Source organism: Neovison vison, chromosome 8 (genome assembly GCF_020171115.1).
Source record: "Neovison vison isolate M4711 chromosome 8, ASM_NN_V1, whole genome shotgun sequence".
Classification (NCBI taxonomy): Eukaryota; Metazoa; Chordata; class Mammalia; order Carnivora; family Mustelidae; genus Neogale; species Neogale vison.
The window spans coordinates 8,312,223-8,324,488 of NC_058098.1; the positions used below are offsets into that span (position 1 = coordinate 8,312,223).

Here is a 12,266-nt window from a genome sequence, read left to right on the forward strand (position 1 = left end):
CATGACCCGAGCCGAAGGCAGAGGCTTAACCCACTGAGCCACCCAGGCGCCCTGGGACTGTAGTGTTTTAATTTTTTAAAATTTTATTATTATTTTTTAAGATTTTATTTTTAAGTAATCTCTGCAGCCATGAACCAATAGCATGCAAATAAAAAATATAAATTTTCAATAAACACCTGAACTCATAGCCCCGAGGATCAAGAGTCACACGCTCTACTGACAGAACCAGCCAGGTGCTCGGGGACTGTGGTGTTTTTAAATGTCCGGCTTGTTGACTATGTATTCAGATGTGCAATGTGCAAGATGCATGACAAATTGGATGCATTTGGGACTGTCGAAGGATCTCAGTTCATCCACCCTGAGCCCTTTTACCTTGGGAGCTGTGTCTTGCCCTGCTCAGGTCTTGCCTGTGTTGGGCTTTTGTACTTAGACTTGCGAGGTTCTGCCTTGGGTCCATTGGCTTTAGAGCAGACACTCAGCCTCTTAGCTCCGGCTGCGCCGGGTGAAGCCTCTTCCTCCTGACTCCCTCCTCTCTTCGTTCCTCACTGAAGAACTTGATAACTCGGGTGCAGTTCGCTGAGGTCCTGGGCTGTCCAGCAAGCTAGGATTGATCAATAGTATGTGCTAAGATCTAGATTATGGGGACGCCTGGGTGGCTCAGTTGGTTAAGCAGCTGCCTTCGGCTCAGGTCATGATCCCAGCGTCCTGGGATCGAGTCCCACATCGGGCTCCTTGCTCTGCAGGGAGCCTGCTTCTCCCTCTGCCTCTGCCTGTCATTCTGTCTGCCTGTGCTCGCTCTCTCCCTCTCTCTCTCTGATAAATAAATAAAATCTTAAAAAAAAAAAAAAGATCTAGATTATGATCTTTGATGCCATGAAATCCTTAAGAAATGCTTCACTACACTGGGGCAGAATGGAAGAGTTGGATCGTGGAAGGTTCTGGCAGGGAGCAGACAGGGGTCAGTAAGGTATTTCAGAGAGAATGATGGGGAGTGTTCCGGGGTCTTTAGAGAAACAGCCTTCATTTACTTAACAAATATTTGTGGGACCCTCAGTGTGTGCCAGGTGCTAAAACCTCAGACTGGGAATAGGTGAGCAAGACACATGCCTCATTTCTGTCCTCACATGTGGCCTGTGGGAGAAACTGACATTATGCAAACGTGAAAATGAACACAATGGCAGTTCCTGATCAGAGCTCTGGGGCGAAAACAGGATGCTCTGTATGGGGGCTCACGGAGCACCTTTCAGAGGATATAGTAGCAAAGCTGAGATACCGGGGATATGAAGCCCTGCAAGGTGGTGCCTTCCTGCCCAAGGAAGGAGCATGGTATCTTTTAGACACTGTTGGAGGGCAGTGTCGCTGGATCTGGGTGTCCATGGAGAGGATGAGGTCTGGGGAGCAGGCAGAAAACAGACTTGTAGGTCTGGGGAGGAGTTTGGATTTTACTCACAGTGAGATGGGCTATGGCAAGAACCTGCCCGTGTTCCTGTGTGTCACCTCTTCCCTGCGGGTCATTCACGTCTATGCCCAGCTCCATCCGTGTGACTCAATGTCCTGGGGTGTTCTCTGGCCATGGAAGCCTACTTCTTCCAACCTTGGGGCAGGGTGGATGTGTTGGGGAGTTAGGCCTTTCCCTGACCCCCACAGCAGCCTTCTGCTAATAACTGAGCAAAAGGGGTCTATAAATATCCCAGCCCTCTACTCAGTAGGCAGAATAACTCGAGAATGTTCGGCCCTATCTCTCAGAATTCCCAGTGAGATTGGGTCCATTGCTCATGCCGGCCATTGTTCTTGAAGCCTCTTTATCTCATCGACGTCCGTTCTTCTCCAGTTTCCCTTCCCCACTTCCCTCTTGGTGTTTCCTGGATTCATCTTCCATATAAACGGTTTATTTTCACATTTCATCTTAAGGCCAGTTTCTATAGGAAATCCTGAGTGTTGGAGGATCTTCAGCAGGGTTCAGGAAACTATGGCCCATGGGCCAAATCTATAGCCTGTTGTCTGTTTTTGTAAATAAAGTTTTATTGGAACACATCCATGCCCGTTTGATTACTATTGTCTGTGGCTGCTTTTCACTACAGTGACAGAATTGTGCCGTCGCGTCACAGACCAGACAGCCCGCAAAGCCAAACCTATTTACTATCTGACCCTTCAAAGAAAATGTGCCTGCCTTTGGTCTGAGGAGCAGAATGACATGGTCTGATTTACTTTATTAAAAGGTCACGCCAGTGGCAGGGTAGAGAGTATATTTGGAGCTAGAGGGCTTAAGGACTAGCTAGAAGGCCACCACAGAAACCTAGGACGGGGGGAGTCTGGGTGACTCAGCCGATAAGCATCTGTCTTCAGCTCAGGCCATGATCCCAGCGTCCTGGGATCAAGCCCTGAATGGGGGTCCTTAGTGGGAAGCCTGCTTCTCCCTCTCCCACTCCCCCTGCTTGTTCCCTCTCTCGCTGTTCGCCGTGTCTCTCTGTCAAATAAATAAATAAAATCTTAAAAAAAAAGAAGAAAATCTAGGACGGCTATAAAGTGAACAGACTTTGCTTGTATTTTGAACGAGGAGACCTGTCAATGGATTGGGTGGAGGAAGGGAGAAATTCAGAGATGTGCTTTTGTGTACTTTTGGTTCTTCTAATGCTCCTTGAGAAATTAGAGATCCTCCATGACTTCTCAGCTTGGTTGGGGGCCACGTTTGGGCCCCCGGAGTCCCTACACTCATCCTAACATAATGTTCTGTGTTTCCTTCGTCCTTGCCTTAGATCCCAGAGTTAACACAAAACAGAGCCTGGATTCTTAGCACAGTTTGACTCTAGACCCTGTTCTCACGACCATTATCCCACCGACATATCCGTGTAACCCTCTGCGGGGTCCTAGGCTAGGTGCTTGGCAAACAGTCGCCAAGTGAATCAAGACCAAGAACTCTTTGGTTTGGTCCAAACTACTTATCCCAACGCTCCGGCCTTCACTGGTTCCTCTTTCCTTACCTGCCCTGCCTTCCCTCCCCTGGCTCTCATATTTCATCGTGTAGACATAGGGCCCCGGCCATGGAGTGGAGCTTACAGGTGATGTGATAGCTGTCATAATTTAAGGAGCAAGAGTCCCATGTAGCTACCGGACACGGAAGACAGGAGCTGGCTGTGTGCAGACCACCCATCATCCTGGTGGGGCACCAGCATCCGTGTGGGCAGCTTGTGCGTGGAACATGTTGCCAGTTGTCTGGGGACATTAAAGGAAATGGAGGGAGTACAGAGGGAGGCTGGGCGTTAAGCAGGGCTATCACGCTGAGTTGGCGAAGGCCGGGACCTCTCCATCATGTCTGCCCTCTGCCTTCATCCTGAGGCTTCTGAGACAGCCGCCCACTGCCTCTGGTGAGATTACATCATAAATTACTCAGACGCAAGCTGACCAGATTTGAGAGGGTGCAAAGGCAGTCCAGAAACCGAGCAAGTGCGCTGGCATTGGTAAAAACCAAAAACCAAAAACAACCCTGTTAGAGATGAGGGTCGATGTTGGAAGCGGGTTGGCAGGTCCAAGCCCACCAATAATTCCCTTGCTTGGCCTCCCTGGGGGGTCAGTGCTGCTTCTCCACGCCCTCCCTCTCCTTTCCCTTGCCCCTCTCCTCTCTTGCCATCCTTAAAAAACACACATAGGCAGAAATCAATCCATCAAATATCATTACAGATTTATTAAGCCTGATGTAGAAAGACATTTAACAGGAACATCTTCACAAAGCATAAAAAGAGCACTTCTATGCAGTCTTGTGCTTTGAAAATCTAAATATATTTTTATCATATAAATAATTCTTTTCATGTTTTAAGTGCATCTGTGTTTTTTGTTTTTTTTTTTTCTTCTTCTTCTTTCCTTTAATTTTCATTCAGTTGGCCAAAGTGGACGTCGGCGCTGAGGGAAACGAAGCCATTTGCAAAGCTCGAGGTGTGGAGAGGCAAGAGAGACTTGACGACCATATCAGCTGGGTTTCAGACAGGCGGTTCGAGGTCTGCCGCTTTAGAATGAGGGACAGCCGCCAGCAAAATCATGCTCGAGCACACCCAAGTCCTTAAAGTCGGCTGTTGGGTTTCCTGATGCAAATTACGATAAGCTTTCAGATGGGAAACGGTCTATTTTCCACTGTTGAGTGGAAAAAAAAAAAAAGACTTTTTTTTGGTTACAAAGGAAAAGAGTTATCGTGTTTAAAAATGTAAGTAATACACTTATAGAAACCTTTCTGATGGAAATGAGGGGCTCCATATAACCTTGGCGAGTGTGTCATTAGTTTTTCACAATAGCTAAAAGAAGTAGTATCCATTATTTAGGGCTTTAATTACATTTCGCAGAGTAGAATGATATTCTTAAAAAAAAACCAAAAACACCAACTCTTTAGAAGTAAAAAAATAATGGCTTCTGTGATATAATTTAAGGGTTTTCTTCATTTCCACCATCAGAGAATTTATTTCTAGTGATAAAATTGTATTAAAAATCTCTCTCCTTAGAGAGATAATTTCAATGCCTCAGCATCGAGGCATACATCTTCATGCACCCAAGCGAAGTCATTTTTATTCAGCGAGGAATTGATCCGAATGTTTCTTTTGACCTGATTTAAGTTATATGGGGTATCAAGACCAGATTGTTTATAATTAGGAGAGACAACAGGATGGGGGCACCAAGGGACAAAGGCAAAAGCACCTTTTCTGAAAATCCCTGCTTATTTTTTTTGTTTATTTTTATTTTAATTTTTTTTTTTCAAGCTGGAAAACCATCATTTCCATCTGGGTTGGTGGTCTTTGGGCAGAGTGACAACTTGGCCAAGCTTTTGGAAATTTGCAAATAGTGACTGCATTGAGCACTCGTATTTGGGATGAGGAGGAGTAAAAGCAAGCGTGGCCTGCCAAGGGAAGAATTTTCCAGATCCCAGAGAAGTGGGCACAGATGCCTGCCTGTATCTGTGATGGATCTGTTTGGCCACAGGGTGGTATAATTTTCCTAGCAGAAAACTTTTTTTTTTTCATTGCAGGGACAATTTATAATCATCAAAAACAAGTGAAACATGGTTTTGATTAAAACAGCCTGTTGGCTCAATAATCTTTGTAATTTTAAAAACATCCTTAATGCAGAAGGAGGACACGCCGATGTCAGGAATGGCCTGGGGCCCCATTACAACAGCAACCGATAAATAAGGAGGAGAATCGCGAGGTCATAAAAACAAAATTAAGCTAATGTTTCAAATTTCGACAATTATGAATTCTTCCTCTAAGAAGACATTAAAAAAATTTTCAGGCACTATTAGATAAAATACAAAGAGGATAATTCTACATGGATGAGTTCGCAGTTTTCCCAAGGGGTAAAGCATGCCTTTAAAGGAAAACTCTGAATTAGGACGTTGGTTCCTCCCTAGATCCAGCAGTTGGAAGGGACTCATGCAGACAGACAAACTTGGTTCTTATAATTTCTTTGTAAACTCAGATCTAATTCTTTTAGAAGCTATTGAAAGAGAATGACCAGGAAAAAAATTACAAGCATATTTTTTTCTATACAAAAGAATCCCCATTGTGGGCCAGTTTGGTAGGAAAGGGAAACAAGCAAATATAACAAAGAATGTGTTCATACATGGAGATATAGTTAGTATATACAAATATGTACAGTATAAAAATGTACGAAGGCTTAACGTTCCCAGTCATCCAAGCTGCATTGTATACAGGGGAAAACAGCCTGGCTTTTCCTCCTAGTATACGTGCAAAATGTATTATATACAGCATGCAGGTAATAGAAAATTAGTGCATTTGCACAGAAACATTCTACAGGTACGGTTGCAGTCATTTTTCTTGGAAAATGACTAGTCTGCTTTCCTAATATAAAAACGTGTTTGCCTTTCTTCACCGGCAAATGAACACTTTTCCTTCAGAGCAAGGATGAATGTGATTCTCCCAACTCATTCCACCCTACCTTCCCCACTGCCTTTTCTAAAAGAAAAAGAAAAAAAGAAATATAGAATCAACAGAAGGGGGCAAATGTGTAACAGAAACACGGTTGATATGAAATTTCCTAAAAAGCTACAAGAACTCCGCGGAGTAAGAAACGGCAGACCATTATAAAGACTGTGTGATCAACTATCTTCTTGGTTGGAAAGGGTTTGGAAGTTTAAGATTCACCCTGACTGTGCCTGGCTGTTAGGAATCCAAGTCAGGAGAGATTAGGACGATATAAATGTATGAGAGACCAAAAAGTATATTGTATCCCAAGATACTGTGACATTTAAAAACCCTGAGCCAAATGAGAATTGTTTCGTATGTCAACTTTTTTTTTTTTTCTTTCTGACTTGCATCGCACCTTCTAGCATCTGCTGTGTTATAAGCCAGAATATTGGATTGCAGAACTGGAATGTTTCTGTAGTATTTATCTCAGTACAGGACGGGAACACTTTTTGCCTCTTCTCCGCAGAGCAGTTGAACTTTGTGTGTTTAAAAAATGTACGCACACATTTATAACTCCTGAATGTTGTATGGGTCATTGAGAAAGTGAAAATATGACTGTACAGAGTCTTCACATTTGAGATATAATCGTATGATTGTGCAAGTTCTGTAAATATAAGCCTTTGCCTGAGGACTGATATCCAAACGCAGGTTTCAGGTTCAAGATAATTCAGTGAGCACACTGAATTTCTTTTTCTGGAGGGGTTGAAGGGAGCGGTAGATTTTTTTTTTTTTTTTTCCTTTTTCTAAGTAACGCCTTTGTTGGAGTTTTTCAGCTTCTCCTGGGGGTTTTCACAAAAGAGTTATTATTTGTACTTCCAAAAGCGGTTTTAAGCAAATAAACATTGTAGAAAGGGCTGTGAGAATTTAATCTGTCTTTTGCAAACAGATCGTTTGTTAAAAGGCCTTAACGATAATTATATGGCTATTGGTAAAGTCATTTGTGTGCTGAAAGGTGTCAGATCAGGGTGCTATTACTTGGAAGAGCCGTTTTACTTGGAATCTATTTTTCCAAAGGAAATGGACAGAGTCCTGTTGCAGAAATAGCATTCCACCTGGTACCAGCATTTTAAAGCAGTCCTATTCTAATCCATAAAACATTTCTAGTTTTCCCTGAAGCTTTGGGCTGCCTTGCGCATGAATAATTTTTGGAGAAACACCCACGCCCGTTAGCCCATTGTTCGTAACTATTGGAAGAAGATTAACCAGAGCCTGGAAATTGCGTATCTGCGTATGCCTCTGAATCTGTCACAGGAAACCAAAGGAGATAAGTGGCTTTTACTTTGGATGAAGAGGTAAAATTCCCCTGTAGAAATTCTAAAGATGATTCACAAGTTTCAAAATGTTTAATGCTTCCCTACAATGGAAACCTGTCTCTCTGTCTGGGGGGATGGAAATTTGTATCTCGTTCTCCTGCTCAATCTTTGTCTAAAAGTATTTCATGGATATTTTGAGAAAGTGCCACATTTAGGAAGGGAGAAAATGAAATTAGCATTTTAACATCTCACAGGGGAAAAAAATAAACCGAAAGTTCAGTTGTGATTTTTTTTTTTCTTGCTTAATGCTCTTTCAAAACAAACTACTTTTATTGCTCTTTAGAACTACACACACACACACACACACACACACACACGAGGTTTTCCACATCGACACACTTCTACTCTTGTGGGGAGTAGAAGATAATGTGAAAATGACATTTTTAATGTTTTTTTTTTTTTTAAACCAAAACTTTTAACAAGATTAAAAAATAAAAGCGGATGGTGTGGGGGGGAGATTCGAACGCAGTCAAGTAACTGGTAAGTGACAGATGGAAAAGCATGCACCTTTTAAGGCCTTGTAATCTTTGGATTTACTGTGAAAAGTTTCAGAAAAACCATAGATTCTCGCTGCGTCACTGTCTGTGAGCCATGGCAAATCGCTGTGAATTCGTATGTACACACCTCCTCGGTGGAGGTGTGTACATACTGGCACACATGTTGCCTCACCAGTTTCAGAAATGCTTCCCAAATATGTCATTTCATGAGCTTGCTTTCTGCATTTCGACTAAATTCAACGGCTCGTGCCTGTGACATTAATTATGCAAGACTCAAACAGGCGAGCGGGCACATTTTGGGGGTGAGTTTTAAGAAATCTACTTGTGACCTTAAAGAAATTCTGTGGGGACTGTGTGGGCTCTCCAATACATTCTGTGATTACAGTCTACATTTAGGCCTTGACCTATTTTTAAGCTAGTTTCTCTTCTGTGTGCTTTTCCGAGGGAGAAATCCCTCTTCTGAAATATTATTATTTTGAAAAGCAGGCATAAAAACACAAGTGACACAGGGGAGGTGGCCCCTCCTGGAGCTCCTCCCCGCCACCCGCCCTGGCCAGGAAGGGTCAGGGTGTTGCGTGAGTTGTTCACTGTTGTACCCCATACCACCTAGAACAGGATCCCGCACACAGCAGGTGCCTTCTAATCTTCGTGGAATGAATTTGCCGAATGAATTGTATTTCCCATTCTCTCTTGTGTCCCCCGGTGGTTTGCAACATGCTCTATATTTGGTGAATTTGCTGAACTACGAAATGGGGCCAAAGACATAAAACTTGAATATTTATATACAATTTTTTTCAGTGGACATTTTAGTTTGCAGCTGGTTGGTGGCCTTCGCTAGCAGGAGGGATGAAGAAGGAAAGGCGATTTCTCACCCCTACTGATAGCAAGGGTTGGTGGTGGAATGGAGAGTCTGAGTGTGATTGGCATGATATTTGCATGTCATGTTTCTTTCCATTTCTCAAGTTCCAATATATCAGCACTCTGTTTATTCAGAGGAAGGAAGAGAGTGGTCTGAAAGCAGATACAAACATTCTCCTGAGCTCATGTTAGTTTCTTTTTCCAGAAAGAAGTTTCTAGAAGCCTCACAGGGCTTGCCAAATGAAAAGACAGGCCTGGTCCCTAGAGATGTGCTGAGAGCCGTGTTTACCTCACAGCGTGAGCCCAGATCTTGTTTCCTAAGGAGAACATCAACAGCTGTCCCTCAGCAGTGACATTTACAGTTACCAATGTGTACCAATTCCAGTTACAAAGATGACAATTGACGCATCTCTCCGAGTTTATCAATATTTTTGTCTCTCGCCTCCCACCCCACCCCTCCACAGAAATTGCGCTAACAAAAACATATAGATTAAATATTGAAGCAGATGATTTATTTGTTTGTTTGTTTGTTTTTTTTTTTTATCTAAGAAGGGAAACAATTTCCACAGAGTTGAGAATTGTATTGTGCCCCCCCCACCCCAGTTGGAGCAAGAGCTCGCGAATCCGCTTTCAAAGGGTAGCAACAGAGTGTCTGAATTACATAACTTTATCTAATAACCCTGGGTTGGCGCAGGCAATTTTTAACAGCTTCAGGAAGCCCAATGCTAATGCATTGATTTTCCTTTAATAGAATTTCGTCGTCGAAGGCCGGTGCTCAGTTGAGGCCACCCTTCAATCTTAACCCATGCGAAGACTGTTCCTTTCCAGTTGAGCTCCATTCATTTCTGGTTGAATAGGTTAAGCAAAGACAGACCTCGCTGTTCTCAATTCACTTTATGATCCTCCCATCATAAAAAATAATATCAGCACCTTGCTTTTCATGTCAGAACTACATTTGAGCCGCTATTCCCTATGCCCATGAGTAAATCCCATAAAAGCCGCCCCGTTGTACTGTTGCTATTTTTCCTTGTGGGTGATTGATTGATGGATGGGTGCTGACACTTCAATGAAGCTATTTCGACTGCCATCTCAATCCGATGATGTGAGGGGTATATTTTCTGTCCATGCCTCATTACTTTAGAATGACATTCCTGGAACTTCATTTACTTTTTCCCTCCTTCCCCGAAGCGCCATATTTTTTCCCATCTAGGTTATGCATGCCATAAAAAAAGCAATTTGCTATTATATGTGGCATAAGGGCAACACTTTCCCTAGGAGGTAAATAAGAAGTTTTTTTTTTTTTTAAATCCCGATGTTGAATTTAGGGATCATGTCAAAATTTCCAAAGCAGTTTCAACAGGCCGGCTTCTGTGAGGAAGGGTGAAGAGGATATTTGGCTTCGTTCTGTGGGTGTTGAGACTTTTGTGTGTGTGATAACCTTGGTAATTAAAGCAACGACAACAAAATTGTTTCTTTTTGTTTGTTTGTTTGTTTCAGAATCATCTAAGTTCCTAGTGTATGCAGAAGAGTTTAACTATTTTGCCTATAGCTGAGTAGGAGTTTGTAACACAATCCAGACTTCATCGGTCCTTTGAGAATAAGGAAACTCGTTGTTTAAATGCAATGATAGATTTATCTATTTATAGATTGCTTTCCGTTGTGTAGAAAAATGCGCAACTAGAGTAAACAGCTCTCCCCCTGAATTTCCAAACCGTGCACTGGGTATGCAGGACTTTTAATATTAAAACATGCTCTTAGCTTTTCCAAGTTGACTCAGGACCTGATTTTAATCTGTGTAATACAGTATTCCCGTTAATAATAACGTATAATTAAGACATCCGTTAAAAATCCATAACGTTAATTTAATGGAGAAAATCTAATACAGTTCTATTGGAATTTTTACGTTAAATTAACTTTAACGGGCTTTTAATGGATGTCTTAATTAGATCTCATTATTAACGGGAATATTCCACAAATTAAAATTGGGCCCTCAAAGTTTTAATGAAAAAAGTTGCGGGAACCCATTTGAAACGGACACCCTCTTTCATGCTTTCTGTTGCTGCTCAGGCTAAGCTGCGTTTCCAGGTCCATACACAGCAGGTTCTGCAGAAGGAGATCACCGGGCAAGAGGGCAGCTGAGCTCTCCATTCCCGTCGTGATCTCATCTCCTTGCTTTCCTCCAGATCCCACATCGCACCAGTTCCCCCAGTTCTGCCAGTTTGCAGGTCTTGTATCTGTACTTAGCATCTTCTCCACCCCCGCTTGTAACCAACAAAGACAATGATTAAAACGATGCCCACCACCGCTTGGGAAAAAGTCTTTGGCAGTAACATGGTTAAGCCCGACTGCGTGAACAACTTTCACGGAAGATGAACCTTGTTCAGAGGTCTCCTTGGCTCCAGCTCTGGTCTGACTTCATAATTCTTCCACTCTGCGGAGATGCATGGCTCCCCAGGGCAGGGGCAGGACTGGGCAATCCAGGTGCAACCGTAATTGTTGCTCTGAACAGAAACATTTCCTTTAGACAAACGTTCCCAGAGGGGTTATAAATAGGAAATGGACATCACCATGAAAAGTAGGCTTCCAAGGGTCTGCAACGAGGGCAACTCGCTTGGCCCTTAGACTATGAAGACTCATACTCCCCCGCCCTTTCCTGTCAAGTGTTACAGACCCACGGAATAAGTACATCAATGTTCTTGGTCATTATTTTTCTTCAGTGGCACTTTGTTTTCTCGTGACAGTGAAAAGGGGACCATGGAGACGAGACCACCTCATTGCAGTTTATCAATGAAAATCTAATATCGTCCATAAGCAGAGAAGTGGAAATCAATACTTCATTACCAAATTGTTAGTAAGAATGAAGAGAGATGGCTGGGGTCAATTTTTTTTCCTTTTTCCTTTTTTTTTTTCTTTTTCCTTTTCTCTTTCTCTCTCTCGCTCTCTCTTTTTTTTTTTTTTTGGCCGTCTTCTCAGAGCAGGGTGTCAGGAGGAGTTCAATGTCAGAAGCAGGTGACACAGCGAAGAAGGACTCAGTGGGAGGGAGATCCGGGCTGGAAAGTTGAAACTAAGGCATTTATCCTGTAATGGGAATCAGAACAACAGAAAAAGATGCATTAATTTCTGAGGAATAGCTCTGTTGGTTACCTCCCCCAGTAGCCAAATTGCCCACCAGCATGATCTCATTTGTACTAAGGGTCTGCGAGGAATCATAGTTAAATCTAGTCTAGGGTGGGATATAACCACGTGATGAGACCTAGAAAGGAAAAGCCAGTTTAGAGGGGGAAAAAACACCTTTAAAATATAATGTATAGAAGAGAAATGTATACACTCTTGTTCATAACAGCATTATTCTTAATAGGCAAAAGGAAGGAGCAGCCTCGATGTCCATTGACGCATGGATAGGTAACCAAGATGTGGTATGTGTATAGACACAAGGGGATGGTATTCGGTCTTGAAAGGAAATTCTCCTACATCGTACAACATCCATGAAACGTGGGGACATGATGTTAAGACAGAATAAGCCAGTCGTAAAATTCTGTATGACTTCACTTCCATGAGGTACCTAGAGTGGTCAAACATAGAAGCACAAAGCAGAAATGGCAATTGCCAGGGGCTGGGGAATGGGGAACTGT

General features: G+C 42.8%; 1 protein-coding gene across 2 annotated transcripts in view; it reads right to left on the minus strand.

The window, feature by feature from the left end:
* Positions 1-9,802: 9,802 nt before the first annotated feature.
* The window catches only part of TSHZ2 (teashirt zinc finger homeobox 2), a 433,613-nt gene continuing 431,149 nt past the window's right edge, over positions 9,803-12,266 (minus strand). For both annotated transcript variants that reach the window (XM_044262811.1, XM_044262809.1), the window contains exon 3: positions 9,803-11,712. In XM_044262811.1, coding sequence (XP_044118746.1) covers positions 11,711-11,712 — 2 coding nt within the window. In that variant the 3' untranslated portion in view covers positions 9,803-11,710. The remainder of the gene's footprint in view (positions 11,713-12,266) is intronic.